This window comes from Andrena cerasifolii, chromosome 12 (genome assembly GCF_050908995.1).
Source record: "Andrena cerasifolii isolate SP2316 chromosome 12, iyAndCera1_principal, whole genome shotgun sequence".
Classification (NCBI taxonomy): Eukaryota; Metazoa; Arthropoda; class Insecta; order Hymenoptera; family Andrenidae; genus Andrena; species Andrena cerasifolii.
This window is the reverse complement of record NC_135129.1, coordinates 2,993,889-3,021,780: the sequence shown is the minus strand read 5'-3', so window position 1 is coordinate 3,021,780 and position 27,892 is coordinate 2,993,889. Positions and strand designations below refer to the sequence as shown.

The 27,892-nt window shown below is 41.2% G+C and overlaps 2 protein-coding genes across 3 annotated transcripts in view; one reads left to right on the top strand and one right to left on the bottom strand.

Annotated features, from left to right (window-relative positions):
* The window catches only part of LOC143375338 (furin-like protease 1), a 305,117-nt gene that overhangs the window by 65,341 nt on the left and 211,884 nt on the right, over positions 1–27,892 (bottom strand). The window lies entirely within an intron of this gene.
* On the top strand, positions 635–17,274 carry LOC143375363 (dynein intermediate chain 3, ciliary-like). The gene is made up of 10 exons (XM_076824366.1): positions 635–1,201; positions 2,762–2,923; positions 3,277–3,377; positions 7,283–7,443; positions 8,238–8,415; positions 9,476–9,904; positions 10,888–11,170; positions 13,232–13,591; positions 14,873–15,230; positions 16,637–17,274. The coding sequence occupies exons 1-10, from the start codon at positions 1,019–1,021 to the stop codon at positions 17,272–17,274; spliced, it is 2,853 nt and encodes a 950-aa protein (XP_076680481.1). The 5' UTR covers positions 635–1,018.

Sequence of the window (27,892 nt, the reverse complement as noted above, 5' to 3'; positions counted from 1 at the left end):
TGTTTTCTGCTTCCGCGCTGTTTAATGAAAAGCTAATACCGCGACGCAGGGAATTTGAAATTTAACGAGAGTTCATCGGTCTAATAATTTCCAGCGAAAGTTTAAGCTACTCTGTATTCTATTGCCATTCTCGATGCGCTTAACCGCCGGGGAGGCGCACCCCATATTGTAACACAGGTTGTCGCTACCGAGTCAAAAATACCCAAAATTGAAACGTAAAAAACCACAGCTTCAGAATATTTTTTTTCAACTTTGTAATTTTTATGTTAAAGTACAGTGTTTTAAGAACCAAACAAAATTTATGAAATATCTTAATATCTTTATTAAGGTTCCTTAAAAAATTGTAACAAAAAATCAAACAGCCTCCATATTTTCGCAACTAGCGCCTCTGTGGTAAATTTTACCCAGTAGCGCCTCCCGCCGAGTTAATATATTCCCTCGAATTGTGTAATTGCTATACGCATTTGGATTCGGGGTTTTAATAAGCGAGCCGGGAGGTGAATCACTGATCACCTTCTATCATTCATTCTGCTTGCACGAAATACCTTTTCCACCACTTTACTCCCATACGCTCTCATTCAAAACCTCCCACTAAATGCAGCATTATGGCAACAAAAAATTCGCGCACCTACCCAGCGGGATTGATCCACCGTTTTGAAAATCCATGAATACGAATATCCTCATTCCTAGCAAATAAAATACTTCAAACGAATTTTACGATCGAAATATCGCGGAATGTCCATTGCGAGGACACGAGGAATTCTTTTTCTATCGTTAAATTTCCATGGAGTATGAGCCCGGTCGGCACTGTAGAAGCTTCTCCCAGCGATTTTCCAGTGTTTCGATCAAGCGTCATCGGTCAGTCTGGTGTGGACAGCCGTCGAGTTCAGACATTTCGTGTTCCCTATGTATCGCGAGACTTTCGTTTTTTAGACATTTTATTTTGTGCCGCAGGCTATTTTTTTTGTAATTTGTACACCGTTTTAACACAAACGCGGCGAGATCCAGCGGACCGAGGATGTTGGCGGAGCACTCTTATATCAAGCCGAGGTATCAGTTCGGCAAGCAATGCCTGTTCGCCTACGAGGAGTCTGTCGCCGCAGAGAACATCTGGCCGGATCCAGAGTTAACGGGGAACTTCGTTCTCCGAACAGAACGCAACCGCCACGCGCAAATTGCCACGCAATACGCTGCTCACGAGGTGGGACTATCAATCGCAACGCGATGGCTAACCTTAACAATTCGCGGTCCGACTGTGCCGCCGAGGCACATGGATGTTTTTGTTGATGCTTCCCGATGTAGGTACCAGTCACAGCACACATTTGCTCATGAAAGACCGTGGCTTTCGTTCACCACATTCTCGCTTTTTCTTAGTGACTTTCGTAATTAGTCATTCTTCTTAGGGGAGAACCTGGTTCAGGGGGTCGAAATTTTCGATTTTTTCTTTTAGCTTTAATCGATAGTAATATACACTTAGAGAATATATTCTTAAAGTCTCATAGTGGCATTCGAAGTATTTCAGAAGTGTCAGCAATTGTGGGTGGTGCAGTACCTACAGTGGCTCGCATTAGTATTCGGACACTTTTTAAAATCGCATAACTTTTTTAGAATTGGTTCAAACAACATGAGTTTTTTTGAGAAGCTAGAGGGATTAGTTTGCTAACTGACGCGTTTCGTCGTTTTGGAAAAAAATGTATTTGGTTGGAATAGCGAAAAGAATAGTAAAGGTCGATTTTTTTGTGAGCTTGTGAGCTTGTAATGAAAATTAAAAAAAAAACCGTTTGTAGATTGCAGTAAGTTGTATACGTGCCTAAAATTTTATCAAAATCGGTTAACGTTGCTCCGAGCTGTAAACGTTTAAAGATCGCAGAATAAGGTCGAGAATCGCGAAAATTCCCGAAATCAGCGATTCTAAAAAAAACTCAAGTTGTTTGAACCAATTCTAAAAATGTTATGCGATTTTAAAAAGTAAACTTTAAATCGTTTTAACTGAAAATATTTTTCAAGTTCGCGGGAAAGATGCAGAAAAACATTCTGACCGATTGACTTTTCCTAGGGATTTTTAGTTAAATAGTGACCAACCATCGTCGACGAACTGTAAAAATTATGGAAAAATTAAATTAAACCATATCTTTTTGCATAAAACATCGAAATTTTGTGCTGGAAGCCGTAACTTTTTCTTTAAAGTCCCAGAATTTTGTAAGTTTCAGACTTTTTATTATGTTTTTAGTTCATCGACAATGGATGTTCTTGAAATCTAAGAAAAACTTCGGTTTGTTTATTTTGGGCAAAAATTAAAGGCTCCATTTTTCCTGTCATTTCACAATTCCAGTGACGTGGCGCATCTATGATTAATCAATTCCAGCGCACCGAACTTGAAATTTATCAATTGAATTTTTTTTGTATGTTGTATAAATATATATTAAAATACCCCTAAATTTTTGGAAAGATCAACTTTATTTTTCTGTGTTAAAAAAATTCGCGAAAATCACCTTTTTCAGCGTCCTAGACCAGGTTCTTTCTTTAATTTATTTGAATATATCCGCACCGCAGCAGTGGTGCCTCGATACTAGACCGTCCGACAAACCCCGAAATTAGTTCATTGTTACCCTCCCTATTGTTATTTTCTGTTTGCACAACTCACAGTTTCTTGTGTATTTAGAGTAGCTAATGCGTAAGTGTAGGTGCTTTATTATAGATTAGTAGTACTTGGAAATTGTACGATCCTCTTTGAAAATAGTAGTTATTTTACGTTTATTAGGTGCAGACGACTAAGCAGGGTGTAAAAACCACTGGAACGTTGCACATGGAAGGTGGTTGGCCAAAAGAGATTAATCCAACGGACGCTGAAAATGTGCTGAGATATCGTCGACGCGTTGAGAGAAACGATAGCTGGGTTTTGACCATGAGGGAGCTTATGCCGGTGAATTGGTTTAGATAGTTTGCAAAATGAAGGAACAATTAGACTCGTTTCAGTGGCAAAGTATAAAGTTTCGTGGGACAATGCGATGAAAATTTTAGATTCACGAGAGTAAGGAAGAACCGCGGGAGTCTCTCTATAAATTATTTCAAATTACATTTTCATATGAAACTTAATTACTGGGTAATGAATTTTTTTAAACACATTCTGCATGGAATATGTATAAGCTTTTAATAGTCCCTACGTATAATTTGTACCTTGAAATTTTAAAATATTCTCTCATAATTGGTTCACGGGGCTGAATACTAATTGCAGCAGATTTTTTGAAAAATTCATACTTTGCGTTCTCTATGCAGCCAATGGAGCATAGCGTAATGCAAAACAACGCTGTGAATATCTACCAGAATTATTTCGACGACGTGGTTCCAACATCCATCATAAGGAATTACGATATAAGGTACATTGCTCACGTTTCACTGACAAAATTCAATTATTGATCAGACCATTGTTTAAAAGAATAATGTATCGTTCAATATATAGCAAATTAAAAGTATTTACAGCTGACAATACCTAGGAAACAATTGTGCAGATTTGAAGTTTCGTGAATGATTCTATGTTTAGTATAAAGTTGTTGCAAAATCGAGTAAAGTGGCAAATGTATTTTTCGACATTCATGCGAGACAGCATATTTCGAATAAAATCTTTAGTTAACTAAATCTCCCTCGACAAATCAGAGCCACTTGTACGAGGATATCCAACGAGAAAACGCCGAGGATATCGATATTTCCTGTCCTCGTTCCATCTTCTCTCGGATATTGTTAGATATTTGCATGAGATCCAATAGCTTATTTATGGGATATAAATGTTATAAATCGATGTCTTACCTACAGCAGACTCGGCGGGGGAAGCTTATCGGGAAGCTGGTTTGTGTTCCACGATCTTTCCCCTTCGATCTTTATTATTTCTATGGTCCCTCCCTTTCTATTATTGCACACGGTCGTTCCTCTTTTTCGGGATGTCTGAAAATCCACGGGAATCCACGCCGACAACTCGATACACCTATTTCCCATCGTTTTGTCGCGGACTGAGTAATAATCTACAAATCGTGCGGACGAAAATATTGAGACAGAAGTTGTTGGCAAAGATATTTGCATGATTAAAAGAAGGTTAATTTCGATTTAAATTAACGAAGGGCGTTAATGAATGATCGATAATACCGGAAGGTCAGGAGAAGAGAAGTTCCTATTTCCTTCCTTCGCCTCTAATTTGCAAGTCTAGCAGGCATTAAACGGTAAATAAAAAATATTTCAATAATGCATTAGTCTCGCGTGAATTTTCACCGAAGCACAAAATAGAACGGTTCAGCTGGCCCTCCGGGTTTTAATATTGTTTAGGGAATTCGTCACGGCCCCGTTGCGTTTATTTGGCGAGTGAAATCGCGTTACAAGCTTTTGATAATCGAGCCCGAATGAATCGAAGGTTTCTCTCGACTTCGTGTTATTCGACACTACAAATCCTCGAAACGAAGCAATCAGCAGATCAAAATGTCCTCGACCAATCAAACTGCATCAGATATCGTCGGAACGATTGTTTCAAAAGCTGCCCCGATGAAAGAGTTAAATCTGTCGAAGCCACTGCGTAAACGGCTTCTGGCTCTATGGAACAATACCAACCACTAAAAGAGAATGCAAATTCTAAAAGCTTCATGCCGAAGTGGCGCGGGTGGTTTCGGCGGGACGATAGAGGCCAGTGAAATTGCTAAATAACGGCTTACAATCGAGAGAAGATCAACTGGTTATTTAAGAGCACTTGACGAGCACGTCTCCAACATTCATCTTCTATTCACTCGCGAGAATTTCCATGCACGGAGCCTTTGCTTTTCAAAGAGAGACGCATCGTAGGTGGAAAGAGTATATTAAGAGAAGGTTCCCTTCTAAAAATTGATTTTTATATTTCATTTCTCGAACGTTCAACCTTTTGAGAATACGTATTTAATAAGATTTTTTGAAATTTGGAAAATTCTTGAAGCTATAGGCATTCGAGTAAAACATTAAACGCGTTTTTCTCGAAACAGTGTTCTTCAAATCGGTGGGACTTATGTCTCGAAAAATTTTCATTTGTTTCGATTGTAAACTTTTTTATTTTGAAGAATATACTTCTGCGCAGTGGAGAAACCTCTGACATTTAAAATATATATAAATTTCTAATATTTAAAGGGGTTGAATGACGAAAAATATAGGGAAAAAGTGATTTTCAACTTTAAGTGTTATCTTGTCAAGAAATGACATTTTTTTGTCATTTTTAAAGCTATGTCCACTAGGCAATTTCATGCCCTTTAATCATCTGGCATTGTTTCATATTTCAGACCAATGGTTTAGGTGCTACAGGTCCCACCGTTTTGGTTGAATTTTTTTATTCCGTCACTTCAGCAAATCCCTAGTGCCATTTGCAATGATTAATTACAGAAAACGTGTATTTCTATGGTTTAAGCCGTTCTGAATACAATGCAAAATGTTAAAGATCATCTATTTTTAGGGGCTCTAGATCAAAACCTCCCCTTACGTTTGCAGAAACAGTAAGAGGCGAAAATACCAGCGTAATTTAGTAATCCATGATATAGTACAGTTCCTAGATATGTATTTTAAGATTCTGACATTTTGAAATCGGTGTTTAGTGGTGAAAGCAGAGATGGGGAAATATTTTATTTAAATGAAACTTCGAACAACGAATAAAGGTTAAAAAAATTATCGTATTTCTCGTGGAATAAAAATAGTATAAAGTTAAAGTAACTTTTACTTGATCCGTTATTTAAATAATTGTTAACTTAGCTAATTATAAACCCAACTCTGGACAAAAGTGAAATTTGGTAACTAAGTAGTACTTTTAAGAGTCTTGGGTCACATGCCCCTCGAATAATCCGATTACCTCATTATAATCGATAGAACAGATATAACAATGTTGCCAAAGTAGTAGGGACCAGAAACAGTTTGATTATCGTCAGCCAAAAGCCCAAATATGCATTCAGTGTAATTTTTTACCACCACTATTTCGAAGCATTGCTTACACAGGAATTTTCTGTCTCTACGCCCCCGCAGTAAACAACAGAAAACCACTAAAACTGGTGGTTCGTACTATATAAAATATCGCTTTATACACCACTCAAATAATCGCACCAACAACACATCCATCCCCAGTAGAATTTATCCAAACCATAGCGCCAGTTCTTCCCTATTAAGGTTAATTTATATTATCCGTTCAGACACGGAACGTTACGGAACGTTTCGGTTCAGACAACAACGATGTAGTGTTTATACAATCAGTTCACATTCGGCAACGACAGGCAACAAGCGTCAGAATAATATATCTTTTGTATAGGGGTCATCGTTTCAGATTCTCCCTGAACTAAATACATAGCATACGAGTCTTCGTTGAAACTAGGGCTGGGACTATTCGAATAATTTAATATTCGAATATTTTGCAAGTATTCGAATGCTACGAATAAACTTCAAATATTTGAGTATTCGAATATTACGAATAAACTTCAAATATTTGAGTATTCGAATGTTACGAATAAACTTCAAATATTTGAGTATTCGAATACTGATGTATTCAAATAGTATGGTGTGAAGTGGGTCAAAATTAGCTTACAAGATTTCACCCTGACAAATGAACCTAAAGAATTTGATTTATAATTCACGCCATACTATTCGAATACATTAGTATTCGAATACATAAATATTCGAATACTTAAATATTCGAATACTTGGATATTCGAATACTTAAATATTCGAATACTTGGATATTCGAATACTTAGATATTCGAATAGTATTCGAATACTTTGATATTCGAATACTTGGATATTCGAATAGTATTCAAATACTTGGATATTCGAATAGTATTCGGATACTTGGATATTCGAATAGTATTCGAATACTTGGATACTCGAATAGTATTCGAATACTTGGATACTCGAATAGTATTCGAATACTTGGATATTCGAATTATATTCGCCAAATAATTGAGCAACTGAATTATTCGAATATTCGAATACCGAAAAATTCGACAAATAGTCCCAGCCCTACTTCAAACACGTTCCGACAACTTCAATCACGTATCGTTTCACTGAAAATATTCTTTTCGAGAATGTCGATCGTCGTATGCCCGAAGCGTAACGTGTTATAACTGATCGCGACGCTGCATATAAACATTCGTATCCAATAACCCACAACAATATTTGTATGAACCGAAACGTTCCGTGTCTGAACGGATAATGTAAATGGACCTTAATTCCGCCATACGTCACCCTCTACATAAAAAATGAACAAATCCTCGTGTCTCCATGTCCCTTTCTTTTCACACAGAATCAGGAACGCGTACATGGATCCACAGCAGCCAAAGAGACCAATCAAGCATATCTCGTGGTCCCCGCATCCCTCGAATCGATTGGCCGCTGCGTACTGGTTCGCGGAATTCGACAAGCAACCCCCAAACGCGAATCAGTACTCCTACGTATGGGACATCGGTACTCGAGCACTCCTTATGTTATTCCAAGTCAGACCGCGTTTAATCGGCGTTCCTTGCCGCGGCACAGCACCGCTGGCTGGCATGTCATCGATCCGATTCCCTGAATTCCCGTTTCCGTGGGGTCCGCGCAGGGACGCTCGAAAATTTCGGGTCAAGTGGCGCCTGGGCAATTTTTGGCGGGATACGGTACGAATTCGGAAAGCTTCGCGTCACGTACTGCTGTAAATGATAAGTTCCGGGGGAACAGCGCGCGGTGTCGTTCGCTTTTATAGCGACACCGTTACTGTGTACTGGACTTGCACCTATACGCAATATGCATGCGACGTGGTGCTCGTTTGATACTTTATATTTTATTTCATACTTGGGGGAGGTTTGCGTTTAGATACGAGTTTGACTACTATTATCATTAAGTGGGAGCAGGGTGCCTTTGATGTGGTTGAATCGAGTTGGCGTTTGGTTTTTTGGTAGACACTGAGGTTTTGAGTTTTACTCAGACGGGATGAAATCATCTTATGAAATTAAGTGGACTTAGGTGAGTTGTTGGAGGGAATTAAATTGGGGGGATTATTCGTGAGTTTGGAATTCAATTTGGAGAAGTTGGGGTTAAAGTTGCGAAAATTCTTTTGCACAGAGAATCCTAATATAGCATTGACCGCATTGAAGTCATTTGTTATGAAATTAAGTGGATTGAAGTGAGTAGTTGGAGGGAATTGAATTGAGGGATTATTCGTGAGTTTGGAATTTAATTCAGAGATGAAGTTCGGGGAAAAATTGTAAATTTCTTTTGAACAGAGAATCCTGTTCTACCGCTGACCGCACTGAAAGCATCTTCCCCGTTGGTGACAGTCGAGTTCAACCCTCGTGATCCTTCACTGCTGATTGGTGGCCTTGTGTCTGGTCAAGTGTGCACTTGGGATATTCGTAGAAGCGACGAGGCGGCGCAAGTGTCTCATCCCCTCGTCAGTCACCAGTATTTTATACTTCTAATATATATTCGAAATTTTTTTATTTAAAGAACTATTAGAAGCGTTTTCATTTTCATATTGAAAAGACCATTTAAATCTACGTGTCTATTTTGAAATCGTTTTGGAATGCGTATTTCAATATCGTGAAATCTTAATATCTTTTTTTTAAATATTAATATCCATCGATGCAATTTACAAGGACGACTTTACAAAAATTGCAGGCTTCTTCGTAAAGCATTAAAACCTGAGTGCGTGACTTTGCCTCTAGTTATTTCTTCCGTTTGGAACAAATTTTTCGAATTAAATCGCCACTGTCAAACGCGACACGCGCTAGTTAGTTTTACAGCAATGCGACTGATACCGGCCGCTGCATACACTGCGGAAAGTTGACACAGCGTGGCGCATTTGAAATTCCCATCTCCAACTAAATATTTTATCGGGTTGATAGTTTGAATTTCAGACTTCATTAAACGAAATTTATGCCTCTGTTTGAACAGCCCTGGGAGAAAGATAATATTGAGTCGTGAGGAGCGTGGGAATCGCGAACTTTTTCGTTCCCCTTCCAAACTATGATCATACAGGCGCATCAAAAATTCGAAATACTGAAGGAATATATACCGAATAATATTAATACTGACAATCTCGAATATTCACCAAGAATCCTTGAAGCGATCCTTCGATATTTTAAAACAAATTTCCCACCCAGTTACACCGAGAACATACTTCCCATCAGTTATTAATGTAATCTGTTGTAATCATACAGTTTCCCACCCAATTTCCCCGGAATATTACAACAAAAAACCCACTATCGATGAATATCATTTCCAAATTTCACGCACAAAATCGTAGGATCCAAATCGAATTTCGCGATTCGCCATTCAAATATGAATTTTAAATTCGGTTATTCCGCAGTCAGCACGAAAATCGAAAAGTTCGGCAGCAGTATGATCACACTTCCACTTTTTTTTCCTACGGGAACAAACTGTCCAAATTGTCACACCGTATCAAAGCTGAAATAGCGACTATCTTATTTTTCGTTCATTACTTTCCACCCTCCACTCGAAGGCACCCAGCGAACCAGGCTCTTTGGATCAATTCCAAGGCCAATGCAGAGTTCTTCTCCGCGTCCACAAATGGCGTAGTGATGTGGTGGGACACCAGGTTCATGAAGAAGCCCACTGACACCCTGGTGATGGATATCGATGACCCAGCGAGGGCTGACGTCGATCGAGCCGTTGGGGTCACGGTCCTTCAATACGAGCACACGATCAGCAGCCGGTTCTTGGCCGGGACGAAGAACGGCATGGTCGTGAATGTGAACAGGAGGGGCAACACACCCGCGGAAAAACTGGCGATGAGGTTCAAGAGTTGCACGGGCCCTATAATCTCCATCGACAGGAACCCTGCCTTCCCGAAGAACTTCTTAACTGTAGGCGACTGGACAGCCAAAGTGTGGGCGGAAGACACGAGGGAGGGATGCTTGCTCAGATCTCGGTACGATTCTTGGAAGGAAGTTAGTAGATTGGAACTGTGTGTCCAGTGATGTCACATTAGTTCATTGATATAATAAATAAAATAGTGATTTGAACGTTTTCAAATGACTGAACTAAGTAGGTTGATAGATAATGGGAGATTTTGGAAACCTTTGAAGTAATAGTGGAAATTCTGTATTAGCTTGATATTAATTATTATGAGTGACTTAGACTTGATATTAATTATTACGAGTGACTTTGACTTGATATTAATTATTATGAGTGACTTAGACTTGATATTAATTATGATGAGTGACTTAGACTTGATATTAATTATTATGAGTGACTTAGACTTGATATTAATTATTACGAGTGACTTAGACTTGATATTAATTATTATGAGTGACTTAGACTTGATATTAATTATTACGAGTGACTTAGACTTGATATTAATTATTACGAGTGACTTAGACTTGATATTAATTATTACGAGTGACTTAGACTTGATATTAATTATGATGAGTGACTTAGACTTGGTATTTCTATTTTTTGGGGGTTATGCTCTGATGAACTCAAGAGTTGTTAAAGATTTTAAGAACTTAGATAAAATAAACTCTCTTGGTAGATTTTGATAGCCTCCGAATATGAAACTTTTTAAAACCACCCAAGTAGCAATAGGAAGTTCATATCAAATCTATTATATATTTTAACAGTAATTGATTTAGATTTCACATTATTACACTATTCGATTCTTCTACAATGATCAAAGCTCCTATTCGCGGGTCCCAAGGGTTTCCGCGTCACCCAAATTCACGAATACCTACAGAAAGAATATTCAAATTATTCTGCAGAAAGCTTGAATCCGACGCGCTGCATTAATTCTTCCTACCGGAAAAACGTTGCCATTCCCGAGAAACGCGGAGGGCGAAGGCTTCCCACTGCACGCGCGTTTACAGTTTCTAATTCATAAAATATGCAACATGTGTGATCGAATTTTCTGCGCAGCGATGAGTTAGTGGATCTAAGCGGTGGCTGCTGGAGCCGGTCTAGATGCTCGGTATTTTTCACCATAAATACGGAGGGTTCAGTGGAAGCGTACGACATTCTGACGGGGGTGCAAGCACCGTTCACTTCGATTCACATTTCCACTCACAGTTTGACAGCGATCAGCTCCAACGATGTCGGCGAATATCTCGCGGTTGGGAACAGCAACGGCGACCTGTACCTATTGGAGTGCGCGGAAGGTCTCACGACGTTCACCAAGAACGACAAAGCTCTCTTAAGTGCCGTAAGAATCGTCCCCTTTTATCCCTGTTTGCCCTAAACCGTGCACAGCTTTTCTACCATTCGCGCCAGCAATCTTTTTTGCTCGTCGAAGAACAGCGGAAAGCGTCTCGAGTAGGTGGAGCTTATCGTTGACTCGCATCACTTGGAATACAGAGGAACTTATTACGCGCGTTGGGACAAGTGGGCATTGTACGGTCCCTTCGAAGGGTGTGCCTAAATTTTTGTTATTTCAAGACAGACAATTTCCGTATAGTGACTTGGGGGTGATAGTAGACTTTGAATAATAATTTAAGAAGAAAAACAGCAAGTATAAAGTATCATTCTCGTTGTCGATCAGGATGAATATTAAGCAGCTGGGTATGAATTATTAAAACTTGTATAAAATTACGTTTAGGATAATTGCAGTAAGTACATAACAGTAGATTTAACACAGAAAAAGATAATTAAATATATTAAATATCTTTAAATATATTTAAAGATATTTAATATACTAATAAAATATATTTAAAGATATTTAGTATATTTAATTATCCTTTTGAATGTGATAAATCTACTGTTATGTACTTACTGCAATTATCCTAAACGTAATTTTATACAAGTTTTAATAATTCATACCCATTTAAATATATTAAATATATTAAATATATTTAAATATATTAAATATATTTAAATATATTTAAATATATTAAATATATTTAAATATATTTAAATATATTTAAATATATTAAATATCTTTAATATATTTAAATATCTTTAAATATATTTAAATATATTAAATATCTTTAAATATATTAAAGATCTTTACGTATATTAAATATCTTTAAGTGTATATAATATATGTATTAAGATAATTACATATTATTAAGTTAGAATTATATCCTGAAATACCTATTTTTAATGTGTTTTCTTTACTTTATTAAATTTCTTTACCTTACATGGAGGGCGGGGGGGTCGCGACTCAGAAAAGGTTGGGAAATACTGTTTTAAACAAACTTAAACAACAGATTTCCATTCTTCTTATCATTCTGTGACTCAACCTTCACCCACACGCGTGCCACAAATTTAAAGTAATTTAATAACCTCTACATTTCTATAAATTTTCAAATACCTATGCAAAATCAAATTATGAAAGTAATTATTCAGAATTTAATCCTCTCGGCTCGACAGCAAGCGATCTTCAGCGCCTGCAGTGAGATCGATTCGTCAAACGGCTGTTTAACCCGGGATTAGGATTTAGGCGCGTCGGCTATTTCGACCGATATTCAATATAATGCGAAATAACTTAATAAAATTACTAAAATAGTATAAATGATGCATTATAATATTATCTTCACAAATTTCTTTCAACAAGAAATCTGGATGTTTATCACAGTCATCCATGATTCTCTCGCAATGCGCGCCGCACACGGCAGCGAAAAAAGACTAGCGTTACTGGCGTTGTGGTCGAAACGACCGACAATTGTCTTTTACAATTTGTGAATAACTTTGCAGAAAACAGCAACAGCGGAAGATTTTGGATAATATTTTAAAGCATATGAAATCCCAGGTTAACCCTTTCGCTACGGCGGTCCGCTCCGCCGGAGCACCCCCACTGAACGGGGCCTCGCGCCAAAAGTGAACACATTGCGCGTGGAAAGTCTTCGGCGTTCGGGCTTACGTCTTACGCCTGACCAACGCCACCTTGACATGCTTTCGGAAGAAAAGCGACTTTTCTTTAAAACGAGATATTTATACAGTCTGCATAAACGTATTTTCACTTGTTCAATGACAATCAGTCCACAATTATCCGCAGTATGCGAAGCTACAATCGCCCAAGAATAGCTCTAGAGTTCGAACCGAAAGTCTTATAACCATTTTATTTTGTATTATTATTACTATTGTATTACTATGGATCACGGAACGTCATCGAGTGTTGAAGGGATTGAGAAAATAAAAGAGTTTTCTCGAGAGCGACTATAGTCGCCCGTCGTATGTACATCGCGTTTTGTGGTGGGCGACTGTAGTCGCCCGTAGTGGCGAAAGGGTTAAAGAATAATGTGGGCGTGCTTATGATTCCCTGTAGTACTTCGAAAGGGGCCACAGATTCGAGAAGCTGGTGGACCAACGTATGAAGGAATTGCGGCTGTTGTACGGCTCCAGTGACGACGAGCCCGCGCCGCGTGTGCGTAAACGAGGATCGATTGCCAAAGACAAAAGGATGGAGAACAAGGACAAGAAGAAGGCGAAGAGCGTGATCGACGAGAAGAGGAAACAGAAGAGCGGGAACGAAGAGAAGAGGAAGCGGACTAGCCTGGGCGGCGAGAAGGAGAGAAGGGAAAGCCTGAAGATGCCGAAGCGCAGGAGATCGAAGAGAAAGACATCCGTCACAGGCGATCCCGTCTTCGCCGCGATAGAAGAGAATTACTTCCGCACGATAGAAGCGGTAAAATGGAAAATTGTGTTGGGGGATCGTTGATTGAAACTAATCAACCGTTCTGCCATGCTATTTTTCTTATTTCGCTGCTACTGGTATCTGTTCTCCGGCAATTCTATCTTTCCGCGTTACGCTGGACACGAATCTTTATATTTCAGGTCTGTGAAGTTGGCACCCCAAGTGTAAGTTTTTATAAAATAGAAACAGGCTTCGTTTGTCCACGATTTGTCCACGTTTCTCCAACAAAAGTTTTCGTTTATCCACCCTTAAAAAAAAGCGTTTGTTGATTTATGAAGTTACTGTAACATTCATACTATTTACCGTCTCCCGATTTTATTACGGTGGCTTGTGAAAAATAGCCGGAAAAGCTCTGATAAATTGTGATTTATTCTAGACCTACATACTGCAAAAATGTGAGTTTCGATGGAAAATACAAATTAAAGTGTCCGTCTGATAAAGTGTGGAAAGAAGCATCTATAGAAATTTCTGGTAAATTATCGCCAAATACATTACATTTTTATATTAGAAATAGTCGATGGAATTTGCAAATCTATTTGAAAAAATATTACAATGTTACAGTAGAAGATACAGTAATAATAGTCGAGAATGCCAACCGCACTTTATTTATTGGTTTATCGATTCCCCGCGGGGTTACATGAACTGTCGCTTCACAGTTTTTATTTATTTCTACTCCAAATTACTTGTTACACTTATACTAACACAATTCTCCAGATAAATATAAAAGAAAGAAAAATGTTCATGGGTGTACTGATGATAAATTTTTAATTTGGTCATAACTTTTTTTCTAAGGGTGGACTAACAAAAAATTTGGTTGGAGAAACGTGGCCAAATCGCGGCCAAACGAAGCCTGTTTCTTCTTTATAAAAATTTGCACTTAGGGTGCGAACTTCGCAGACATCTGTATTTCATCTTTAGACCGTATAAATGAAATCTAAAAGTGTATTTGCAAAGGGTGTGTGGTTTTATAAGCCTAGTATAAAGCAGCAAAAATCTGCCCTGGGGTATTTCTCCCGAACCTATGTCTTCTGAATTTTTTAAACGAAATTCAAAGACGTTAAATATATATAGATCTCCTAAATGAATTCCAATAGAAGAGTAGAAAAATTAACTCCACACTTCCCTGTACCAATTTTCTTCTAATCTTTTCTAAATACATCACACCACCGATGAAATAAATGAAGAAGCAATTCTAATGCAAACGCGGCGTAAATGATGCCCGAAACGCCACTGACAGAAGTAACCAAAAGATATTCGATCTTTTCCGAGAAGGAGTCGGCGAAATTCGTGGAGCTCGACGCTGCGGACGTGGAGGCCGCTCAGGAACTGCTGCGGCAGAGAATAGTGCAGCCACCGAAGGTACAAGAGTCGGATAAAGAGACGGATGACTCGACGAAAGACAGAAAGTCCACGGCGAGCAGGCGAATGACGAGTCGCACGAGGAGCAGGATGACGATGAGGAGGCGGCTTCTTCAGCGCAGCGGGGAAGTAGAGGTGGAACAGGAGCCCGTCCTGGAGGACGATCCGGAGCGGGCGAGCAGGCTAACTCCGAAAAAACGAGCCGCGAGGATATTGAGAAAGACCTGCCTGGAAGTCTGCAAGCCGGAAATTTGTTGCAAGGACATAGCAGGTAGGACTGTTTCCTGATCTCCAGACTCGCTGAAAGCAGCCCTCCATTCAACGAAATGTAATTTCCTCGCGAACGTGGCTCCTTTGTCGTTCCGAATCGCGACGATCTACCATGCGGCATTTTTCTTATTTCGGAACGTGGACGTCGGGAACTGCTTCAACGCGGACGATTCGCCTCGTTCAGCTAAGTCTAAGCACTACTACGAGCCTGATCTTCATTCACCAGTTGCTTCTGGGTCTCCTTTGAGAGCGACGGAGAAATAGCTTTGTCAAGGATAGTGTGTATGTATTGGAATTTAAACGGAAATTTTTTGGAGGGTTTAAGGATTACCAGCTGATCTTTATGAGAAAGTAGATGCCCATTAGTCTCCCCTTTCTTCACTAATTACTTCTGTTTTCTTTTTAAAAGTGTTTGGGGAATCTTTTAATGTTTCTGTAGGAGTGAATGCACCCATTAGTTGTCTCGTATGAGGAGAGTGAATAACCGCTGAAAGTTAGAAGAAATGAGAAAGGAATGCTTAGGTAATTTTTAGCTGCAGGGTGTAAGCAATCACAAAGCGATCTTGATGTACAGGTAGATTCGCGTTAAGGGCGGAGAATTGAAATAGGCGCTCGTCAAAGGGTCACTGGCGGCGTGTAGCCCCTTTACAATTGCCTATCCCGCAGCTACTCAATAATTCCCGCAGAATTTCGAAAAGCAGTTTGCCGCAAAGGGAGACGAGCGGACACGAATGTAGGTTGCGAACCTTGCACCGTGATCCTTGGCCTTTATTCCATCCCGTATCGATCGTGGCCAGATCTGTGCCAGCGTTTCTGGAAGTTAAGGGCGAATTTATCGTAGCTTGCATTCGGAGCAGGCGATCCTTTGCTGGAGCCTCTGGCCAAAAGTTTCCGATCGGGCGAGTTGATACTAAAATAGCTATAAGTCACCACTTGGAAGAAATCGCGGAACACGTAGGGAAGACAAATCAAAAAGTGATCGAAACAGAGCGAGCGGGGTGTTGAAAGAGATCTGAAAACAGAGTAGACTTTGATAGCCACTGTACACTTTGAGTACACAAGCTAAATCTTGACTAAATCTTTCACACCTTGCTACAATGATTAAGGTTAGCTTCGTCACGTTACATAAAATCACCCTCACATTCCGCGCAAACCTTCCCCTATTTCCCTCCAACGTCCCAAAACTTTCCTTCGAACGTACAAAACAGAAACTCTTCAAACGGTTAGCAGATCCTCAGCGGTAAGTTCAATTCTCCAGCTTTCGAATTTTCCACCTTCACTCCGCTGCAATCTCGCGAGGGACCTGAGCGTTTGGAAGGCCACCAGCTAAGCGATCAGAAAACTGTACTCTAACGAAGCAACACGCTTCCTTTACACATCGTTTCAACCACGCCCATTACGTTCCAGAGAAACGAAGAGCCGAGAGGTCGCAGAGACTGGCGGTGAAGCTCGCGCAAGCAGAAGAGGCCCCAGGCACTGGGAAGCCGTTTTACATGGACGAGCAATGGTACCAAAGATTGTCCGCAAACGTCACTAAAGTCTCGGAGGCTCCACGTGCGATGAAGGCGAAGATGTTGTTGCTGAAGAAGCTTCCGCCCAGCGTGCTGCGCGAGGAGCTGAGGCGTGCGAAGCAGGTGGTCCGCGACTGGCAGGAGCGAGCGATCGCGGGGAAGCTGTGCGCGCGACCGTTCGTGGAGGAGCCTCCTCGGCCGGTGACACCCAAGCCGAAGCCTGAAGCTGACCAGGAGGTGGCGAAGCAGGTTTCGGTAGCCGACGTGAAGAAGTCCGCAGTGGCCAAGCAGGAGACCAGATTCAAAGCTAGATCGCCGAGTGGGAGAAGTGCGCGTAAGAACAGGAGGAGGAAGACGAAGATCTCGCCAGAGGAGATCAAGAGGAAAAAGCAGCAGGAGTGGGAGGAGCTGTGGAGGATGCTGAAGCGGAAGGTCAAGGAGCAGGAGCCGCGGGAAGAGGAGACGTATCCTCGGATCTCTGCAGCTTTTGCGCGGACCTCCTCGGAGGACCTCGTGCATCCGCCGGCAAAGTAGAAGTTCTCAATGGGAAGCTCGTCGATGCAGGGAGGGGGGTGGAGATTAAGTTGCATTTCTGGAGTTACTTGGACGGAGCAACCTGGGGGATTCAAATTTCCAGGGCACACTTGTAAAGAGGATTTCTCAGGGACAGAGGGATGTAATATCCTGCTGCTGCGATCATTCCCGTAACAGTGTCTGTGGAAGAGATGAGTTTGGAAAGAAAGGGGGCACTGTTGACGATAAATCCATTTCCCCCACATTTCTGCAGAGGATTTAATGCGGGCACTCGATGAATCGAGCTTCGAGGAACCAGCTGAGGGTTTACGAGAGCAAAGAAGAGATATAGTGTTCTGACAAGGTGACCAGTTCTGTGCGAACACCTTCAGAAGACAGCGGGAACTATAAATCGAGATCAGTTCATCGTCGAGTCTGACGTTCATCCAACAAAGCTGCTTGGAAATCAGGATAAGCCCATGGGGGGGTTTCCCTCGAGCAGAATCTGGGAAGGAGACTAAGGAGCAAGATACAAGCCGCATCAAAAGCAGCCAATCATTTAATCGATCCCTGTATCGGCGACGAGACAAGAGTTATCAAGATCCAAAGGCACCATTCCGCGGAGGAACGAGTATCTTTAAATTCCTCCCTGGTGCTCGGGATATTCCGAGGGAGCCAGTGGATTGGAAGCAAGGCAAACAATCTCGTGAAAAAGTTTCCCCGGAGAAAGGAATCCAAGAGGCTCGGTCAAGAGTCTTCCTTTCTATCGGGGAGTTTCCGCGGCGTTGTTACGCATTCGTTAAACGGAACCGCGGGCAAAAGTAAAGCGGGAGAGATCGTAGCAATGCGATGATCGGGGGACTCCGCCAGACGCGGCAGAAACTTCTCGCGCCGGTGGCGTTGTTCGTCGCGAAACTTGCCCGTCATCCTGTCAGGGGCACAGCATCAAATTCTGTTTAAAAACGGGTGGTTCGTACGCCCTCGTCGAGCATCAGCGAGAGAATCATGAAAAGAAGGAGCTAGAGGAGCAGGGGTAGAAGGAGTACGCTCCAAGTTTACAGCTTTCCTTGTCGTTTCAGACGGGGAGAGGGTGCGCGTTGTCTTTCCTTTATTACCAGGCTTCAAGCAGCAGGTCCCCGCTACTTGCACGGACGTTACGCTGGGAAGCATGGCGGATGAGCCATCTGGAATTTCGCTGGATGGATGACGAACTGGCGACGAGCATCTTGAGAAGTTTTCAGAGCTTCTGTCTTTTCATCGAGAATATTGTTCGCCTTTGCCGGAGGATATTGTCGTGTTTCCGGGGCGAGGGGAGTCGTGGATGGCAGGGATTAATTAGTGTTAAGTGATGGGAGGAATGGGGAGTTGTTTGAAAAGGATGATAGATAGGTGTGAAGTTTTATGGTCCTCTTGAGGAAGAATTCTACTTTGTGAGGTGGTAAACCTTGCTTTACGAGGGAAGTCGTTGATTTTTAGGGTTTTGCTTTTGTAAGTGGGTAAGTGGACAGAAGATTTACGTTCCTTGTGGATTGGATGGGTGATAGAGAGGTTTGAGAGGTGGTTAGAGATTGAATGATTATAGAAGGTTTTGTAGCAAAGTAGCTGACTGTGAAAGTTTCATTGTTAAGAATTAAACGATTTGTGAATAAAATACTTTGAGGTTCGAAGAGAGATGCGAGGTCAGGAGACAATACCTAAAAAAATCAATTGAATGATGAATTGTGTGTGCTTGGAGTATGTTGAATTTTAAAATGGTTACGTGGTTCGTGAATTCTGAATGAAAACTTAAACCCCAGTTAGCTCACGCTGTCGCGAGGGTTTGAAGCACTTGGTACCCCATTATTGTTTATCGATACCTCCAAGATCCTCGAGCAACTTTCACGAACTCTTCACTGAATCGGTCTGCATCTCGCGATTCACTTCTCGCAACTATACAGTAACTTCTTTTTCTGTCATTTATGGTTCTGATCGTCATTTACATTGTCGGAATTTGTACCATTTAATTGCTACTCGTTTACCTTGCATTTTCGAGTATTTTCCAGACGGTTGTATCAAATTTTGTAACATTTAACTAAGAATCCTTTGACAATGACCAAGTGAGCTTTTCTATAACACTTTTAAGCTAGCAATAAAGATTGTTTTCCTAGTAAAGTGTTTTATTCATATCTCGAGGGACACGGTGGATCAATAAAATAAAGAATTTACATTCAAGAATAATAGAACAGTGACTTGTTCTGTTAATTGTGGGGCAAAATGATCAACTTCAACTCAACTATAAACTGATCCTCTTACAAGAAACCGATCCAAAGTGTCTCCCTTCGATCTCAATCCACATCTACGGCTTTACAGTTTCTGTAAAGCAGATGAAGATATACGGATACACCTTTCAATTGAGGAGTACAAATGGTAAACGTAAGTGCTGGAAGTGAACATTTTCAGTATTCTCTTTTCGACAACAGCGACGTTGATACTTATGATCTCACAACTCTATTTCGCACCAGCTGTAGAAATTGGAATAAATCTTTGTAGCACTTACAGCTACAGAATATACATCCTTTTCCAAATTATGTTCACTTTCTTTAGCACAATTCCTCAAGTGCTAAACGCAACCAAAGACTTCATGTTCCCGACACGTACCCCAAAACGACGACTGACAATAAATCAACAGATCTTACCAACCACTAGTTTACTGTCACTCCCAACGAACTAAACCACCCACAAACCCCTCCACCTTCCCCGAATTAATCCAAATTCATCATCCTCGATCAGCTCGCCAATCAACGAAGAGGGCCTCATTAGCCCACGCAACACTCCCAATTCCCAGTCTGCTTAATGTTCCAGCCTCCTGATAAAGCCACTCGCCATCCCCGATATCACGCTGCAAACAAGTTCGCCCAGCCCAGCGGGAGCGAAGCTGCAGCTGCAGTTCGATCTTCCTGATTCCAATTCCGCCAGCCAGCCAGGAAGACGGGGCGTGAAAGGCGGTGGCTCTGGTCGCTCGAAACAATCGGGATCCGTTTTTTATTCTCGCTTCGGAACAGAGAGGAGGCCGACCAGCCGGACCTGCGTGCATTAGCTGATGAGAGGGCAACGGTTTATCGGGGCTGTCCGACTTCAAAGGTCGCCGCGGAGGGAACAAGTTCGATCGAGAGTCCCGGGGAATGTGACGTGGAAAAGCGGTAACGAGAGCGACGACAAAGCCACCGGGCTGAATGTTAAGTAACTTCCAGCCTCTGTCGCGCGGATCCTTGGACAATTTGCCGGAGTGGAAGGGACAGGCACGGGCCACGGGCGAAAATTATTCCAACGTTTCGATATCGGCTCGCTGCGCGATCCGGATTTACCCCCGGCGCTCTCCCCCAGCAGCGGATTTTCCCGGCGGAAATTTTTCGGATCCACCGGATGTTAAACGACTCGTAAAAACTCTGCCAGAGGGAGGGGATAATGCCTGTGTTCGATTCGCTCGGGCGCATCTGCGTTTTGGTGCAACTGTTTCGATCTCCGTGACACGTTTTGGGATGGGGGTAACTTGAGGATGCCTCAGCGGCGTGTCAAAAATTAACTGCTTGGCTCTGCTGTGTATTGGGGGTTTCTGATTAACTTTGTACGTAATGGATATTTTTCTATAATAATTTTCTAGTGCAACCGGAGGGAGTTTTAGAGAGAGGTATTTGTTTTTCTTTACTGTGCTTTGTTTAGAAGCTTTTTCGTTGTTTATTGAGGACCAGATTGAACAGATTTGAATTGTTCAATGTGCTCTACACGAGCGGACAAAAATTTTCCAATTTTTTTTTTATTTATTCTATTTCTGTTATTTTTTTAGCACACGATTGGGACTGTGGTATGTTTAATGTGCATATTCTGGTGGAGAATTTAAAGCTGCATGAAACCCAGTTAAAGTTGAATTTATTTAACTGACAAACAAAAGTGTTATATGACATTGAACGGGGTAACACATTTACGTTTAGTAACTTTTTAGGTTGCCCTAAAAGCAAAAGGTGCCTCCACAAAATATTATATTTTTTTTTATTAACCCTCGGTTGTCACAGAAGGGTCAAATTGGCCCTGCAATTTTTTAAGCAAAAAACTTTTTGTCGGAACTCATATTGCTTCAATTTTTTTTTTAAGCATGATAACACTTTAAATGCTAATTTTCAACGGTGGGAATATATTCTACAATGTTCAAACTTTACCTCAGAATTTTTCAGACTTAATTTAACAAATAGTTTTTAAATAACAACTGACTGAAAATTGGCAGGGTCAAATTGACCTAGTGTGACAACGACTTTTGAAAAAGTTTTTTCTAAATAAAATCCTAAAAATGACCTACTTTGGAGTGATTTGATGGGAGGATACCCTCAATACTTCGAAAGCACTTGTCAAAGGCAGCACTAGTTTACGAAAGCCAGAAAAGCACAGGAAACCCTTCGACTACATTCTAAATCCCAGTCCAAAACTACTAATATCTCAAAGACGAATCTTTTACTCGCCCAACAGCAGAATTTCAATTGAAATTAAAACTCGCCCAGCACACCTGTTCGACTATAAAAAAAAAGCGTTCATCAAAGCAATCAACCGCGACCACTGATACACCCATTCCCAAGGTTTCCCTCTGCTGCAATATCATAGTCGCTTGATTTTCGGTCGAAAGCAATTAGAGACTGCCTTTTGTGCCGTTCATAGGATTCACGGAACCTGGAAGCCCCAACAATTTTCGCGATACATCGTCGAAAATGAAGCCAGCGCGTGGCTAACTGTTACGCGATTCGCGATACACGTTCCTCCGCGGCGCACGATTTATGGCGCGTCGATGCTCAGTCAATAAAGAGAAATCATTTTCCGGTTGCCGCGCGTTCACAGAATTTTCATCGAGCCCCGTCGAAGCCACGGGGTTATTTTCTATTCACCACGGTGGGTGCGCGTGCTGCGGCAATTTCTGCAACATAAATTAATAGCCTGCAGTGGCTGAAAAGCTTTCCATCGGATTTGCAAGCGGACCTTTCACATCGAATTCATTAAGAATCGTTTTCAGGGGTGAAACGCCACTGTAGTGGCACAAAAACGTAGTGCACCTTTATTGTTCGTGAGCAAACAAAGAAATAAGTCGAAAATCTGTCTAAAAGCCTTTATTATACACATATTAAGTAGTTTTAATGTACTTGTTTCTTTTCTTTTTGCGAAAATGGCTCTTTAAACGCGTTTATATCTTAAACACATTTTATTCCAGTCACTTTCAATTTTTACAGTAGCTTTTAAAATACTTTCTCCATAGAAATATGTACCGACATTGTAAAATATTGTTTTCTTTAGAAATGGTAAGCGTTTGAAGATAAAGTTCACTCTCTAGCTCCATTCATTACTCCGGCACCATTTTCAGCTGAAAAATTGTTCGTAACATTAGAAGTTTCCAAGAAATCGTAAAATCGGTATGCATTTCTGTGGAGAATGTTGTTTAGAGGCTACTGTAAAATTTTCAAGTGAATCTAATAAAACATGTTTCAGTTATAAACGCGTTTAAAGTGCCATTTTGAAAAATAGAAAAGACAATTTTTTTCTTAATTTACCTATATTTACTTTTTCTTTATTTACCCACAAACAAATGCGAAAGGTACACTAGGTACGTTTTTGTACCGTACAACGCTCAATTTTGTGCATTCTGAAAATTTTCGCCAGATTTTGGCCAATATATCAGGAGAACATGAAGTGGAAAGAGGTATACTAAATTTCAGAACAGTCACTGTCTCGAAACATCTGCGCCACTTCTCGCTCTTTGAGCTTTGTGACAGGAGAACATGCCGTCGAAAGAGATGGCACAAAGTAACGTCTCCGGAGTGCAAATCACAGATCGAGAAGTGGCGCAGATGTTTCGAGACAGTGACTGTTCTGAAATTTAGTATACCTCTTTCCACTTCATGTTCTCCTGATATATTGGCCAGAATCTGGCGAAAATTTTCAGAATGCACAAAATTGAGCTTTGTGACAGGAGAACATGCCGTCGAAAGAGATGGCACAAAGTTACGTCTCCGGAGAGCAAATCAAAGAGCGAGAAGTGGCGCAGATGTTTCGAGACAGTGACTGTTCTGAAATTTAGTATACCTCCTTCCGCTTCATGTTCTCCTGATATATTGGCCAAAATCTGGCGAAAATTTTCTGAATGCACAAAATTGAGCTTTGTGACAGGAGAACATGCCGTCGAAAGAGATGGCACAAAGTTACGTCTCCGGAGAGCAAATCAAAGAGCGAGAAGTGGCGCAGATGTTTCGAGACAGTGACTGTTCTGAAATTTAGTATACCTCCTTCCGCTTCATGTTCTCCTGATATATTGGCCAAAATCTGGCGAAAATTTTCAGAATGCACAAAATTGGGCTTTGTAACAGGAGAACATGAAGTGGAAAGAGGTATACTAAATTTCAGCTTCAAAGGCATCGCCTTATAGTTGCAAATAAGAGGCGCAGGCCTTTCAAGAGGCGTTCCTCCCGAGTAGGCGCCATCTCGTATCTACTACCTCAACTAAATTTGTCACGTGACTTGCTATGTATTATCGCCAATATGGCGGAACTCTGATTTGGGAATGTAGTCACGATTTTTCGATTTTCGTTCTTATACGAGCAGATTTTGGCCTGGGAGAGGTCTCATTCGAAAGAAGAAGATTCAGTGCGGAGCGCTCTGCTCACCGTTTGAGTCACAAAACTCTTTTAGTGACCTAAAAATGCTTGGATTCTGCGGGTATATTTTGTCGACTTTTGCTTTACTTTGGACACTGATATTATTACATATCAACACAATCTCGTTGAACCATGAACAGAGCGCCCCGCATTGAACCTTCCTCTTTCGAATGAGACCTCGCCCAGCTCCAAATCTGCTGATATAAGGACGAAAAACGAAAAATCCCGAACCCATGTTTCGGGCCAGTTTGTGTCGGTATACAGCGCGCTGCATTAGCCGTGTCTACCCCCTTAAATCAAGGACTTACGTGCGACACAAACGAACTTGGCTTTTTTCAAGAACTTCGAAAGAACACAGGGATAAACGCTTGTAACATAGCGATCACGTTTTAATATATGTACGAAGACCGATTGTTCGCGGCGTAATATCGCGTTCGCGAAGCAGGGGCCATGGAAAAATTCAAATATTCCCTTCTATCTTGTACTAGACTTTTGCAATTCTTCCAGGTTGCTGAATCCAGCGTTCCTTTTAAAGCGAACGCTTCCGCGAGGTTACATTCTTTTCGGGCTTCGTATTATGCACGTTGATGCTGTGTCTGATGCTTCGAATGCCTTGCGACACGCAGGAATATTGCTCCCAGAAATATAATCTCCCTGCGCCTCGCTCTGCTCCTTTCGGCTCGCTTCGTTAGTTCCATCGAATATCATTTCCCCCCCGTTCCCCCGACCGACTTTATTGTTTCGCGTTTTGTTTCTGCAATTAAGACGGTAGCGTTCGAGATAATTCCTAAATGGTTCGCTTCGCGAGATTTAATCCAACCACGGTTCGAGCCCCGGTTGCAATACAGCGTGTAGTAATTGAGTGGAAAAGTTTCTCATTATGCAAATCGCTTGCAATTATCGCGATCGTTCGTGGAATTAGTGTTTCAAGCGGGACGAGAGAGAGAGAGAGAGCTGGTGGCTTGTTTTGCTCGCAGAAATTACTAAATACAAATTACGAATCCCAAATTGCAAATAATACCCTGGGATTCCAGGCAGAAAGTTTCATCCGACAATAATATACTGTGCGTGCTAATGAATTTTAATGCAGTTTCGGGGGAGCAGGTTGTAACGCTTCCTGCGACCAATATTCAACTTAGGAAATTAATTAATTAACAGCGGAACACGAGAAATCCATCACTCGATGTTCTCTTCAAAATATAATGTACGCGTAATACCTTTGGTATCATCGTTTACGATATTCCATTTAATTAAATCACAATTGTAAATAATATGTATCTCCTCTAGGAATTTATAGATCCATACACGAACACTGTCGCATGTGAATCGAATTTGAATACGGTCTACCGAAGCACTAATGACAAATGAAAACCATGTCTCAGCTTAAGCACCTATTATAGAAATTCATTAACCGCTGTAGTCGAAATTAATTAACTAATAATAGCCGAAATATTCTGTAACAATATCTCAACAGTATAAACAATACAAAAGTAAATCTCCTCGTGCCTTCACTCGCCAGTTTAATTAATTAATATACCCTCGCGTAACATTTAATAACAGGATTTTATTGTGATTCAGTATTCAAAAGCATCGATCGTGATAAGTTCTCTGTAGCAGCGGTAAAATACATTTGCATAATTGCGAATAAAAGATGCCATTTTCCGCGGAACGTTTCTATAGAAAATAAATCGAGTGGCACTGGCGCGTGAAAAAAAGAAAAGAAAAAGAAGCAAGGACCCCCATTCACAGACGTCGCGCAGTGGTGGTTAAATGGATCAGAGCTTGCGACGTTTCCCGTCGCAATTTCTTCCGCGTATTAAATTTATAAGGAAAATCCATCCCGCTCGCCGTGGAGGTGGGAGCGGCGTGACGCGAATGCAACTCCGCCCGTTGCAATCGTCCGGGCTCAATAACGCGAAACGATCGATTCGTTAAGACAGAATGATTGCATCAGCGGTTCTTGATGAACCAAGTATTAGCAAAGAATTGAGAAGCTCTGATTGCAATCTTCTGCAGGTCGCCGTGCTTTTTACCGTCGATCGGGTCAATTTTACAGACTGCTGAGCGCCACGCTACGGAATTCCTCGGCTCGAGGGGGGGAAAATCCTTGACAGTCGCAAACAAACGATGAAAAATCATAGCTGTATTTGCTCCTCCATATTTTCGCACGATATTCGAATCGTGTCTCGCCGAGGAGGCTGCAATTCTAATTATATAATCTCGAACGCAGGATCGATTACCAGAGACGAAAGTTAAATAAATAAACTATACCCTTCCACCGGCATTGATTATTAAAGACATAATTCCACTTGAGATTTCCTATCTCTCGTTAAATCCTGGTAAACGAGTAGCCCCGCTCGCTAAATCACTGCCCAGTCGACGATGAAACGGCTAAAGCATTGTCCAGCCGGTGCTCGACTTCAATGAAGCTCCAGGAAGGCACTCCGATCTCGTTTCAGCGCGGCGCGGAGCCACTGAAATATCGCTCCGCGAGCGATCGACTCGAGAGTCCACAAAATCGTGGCCACATTCAAACAAGACGGAGGCCCGGGCAAACAGCTCGCAGCTGCGTTTCATCCTCGAGAAATAAGTTTGACCGGACGCTGGTTTCTGGCCCTTGGCTGGCCTCCACCGGTGCACGAATCGGGTGGTAAAGAGGAGCCGAGGCTCGTAAGAAAGTACGAAAACGGTGAGCATTCTGGCGCGCGTGAATCCCCACGTGTTTGCAGGACCAGGGTAAATACCGCGACGGCTGCAACTTTATTCGCTTCGCGGATTCATGAATCCTTCAGCTCCGGCTGCCTCTCCTTGCTCTTCTCTCCGCGGGCGCGAGAATTATCAGCCTTTGGCGCGGAGAAAAAGAGGTTACGGAGCTTCCATGACTGTCTGAGGACTGGGATTTTCGGGAGGTGGACTGGAGGTGGGCCGGGGGGCACCGGAGAAGATTATTCGTTAGCCAAACGATCTTTCAAGGGGTCGATTATCTGCGGATAGGCCAGGGGGCCTTCCGTGGATGGTGCTTTAGAGGAAACGTTGGTTTGTGCGTGGGACACCTTTCCTTCGGTTTCTGGGAGCTGAGGATTCCGTACAAATTTTCATTTCTTTTGTAATTTAGTTTGAAATCAGATTTAATTTCGGGGGGTTGTTTGGTCCCCCTGGAGCTTGGAATGGTATAATCTGAAGCGTTCGTCTTCTAATATTAAAGGGACTAGGCAGTCGAATTGCTCGGAAATCAAATATTTTTTGCGAATTAATTACGAGGAGATGAAACCAAGCACAGAGTTTTCGTTTTATACAATGTTTACTACTATCGCGTGGAATAACAAATTTTCTTTTTGTCTACATGTCTATTTTACAGATGGCGCCACACGAAGTTCATTGCACAGTGGTTTAGAAAAAGTATCTTTGATTTTGCACTGATATTGAGCTTACAAATAAAGGTACAGAGGTTTTCTTGGAATATGTCTCTCCTAGAAATTGTAATTTCGGTCTGAACCTTGGAAAAAAGAAATTATTAAAATACCGTAAACCGGGGCACATTGGTATCTACGTAACAGCTATTAAAAAGGAAAAGGAAACAAGTTTTATGCATTGCATACTTGCAGTACAATCACAAACGATGCAATAGGATACCTAACAGAATTTAAAAATATTAATTAAAAAAAAATAGCGTGCATTAAACATGAAAAAAAAATATAAGTGTTACTGTAAGTTCAGATGTGGTAAAACTTACACTTTTTAGTGCTATTTATATATAAATCATATATGATGTGCTAACGTTACCCGGTTACGGGATAACATTGGCAGGTATTTAACACTTATTAATGAAGGATAAGGACAAAAATTGCAATGTTATAATAGGATGCTTAAAGCAAATGTAAAAATGTTAATTTATATATTATATAGCCAAATATTTCAAAAACATGCCAATGTTCCCCCAGTTTACGGTAGCGACTGGGAGAGAAGGCGATTTT

Bases quoted from the DNA above. Each gene is read 5' to 3' on its own strand.
- LOC143375363 (XM_076824366.1), top strand. From the start codon at position 1,019: ATGTTGGCGGAGCACTCTTATATCAAGCCGAGGTATCAGTTCGGCAAG. The intron at 1,202-2,761 runs GTGGGACTATCA...TACGTTTATTAG, and splicing joins CGCAATACGCTGCTCACGAG to GTGCAGACGACTAAGCAGGG. The intron at 9,905-10,887 runs GTACGATTCTTG...TTTTCTGCGCAG, and splicing joins GGATGCTTGCTCAGATCTCG to CGATGAGTTAGTGGATCTAA.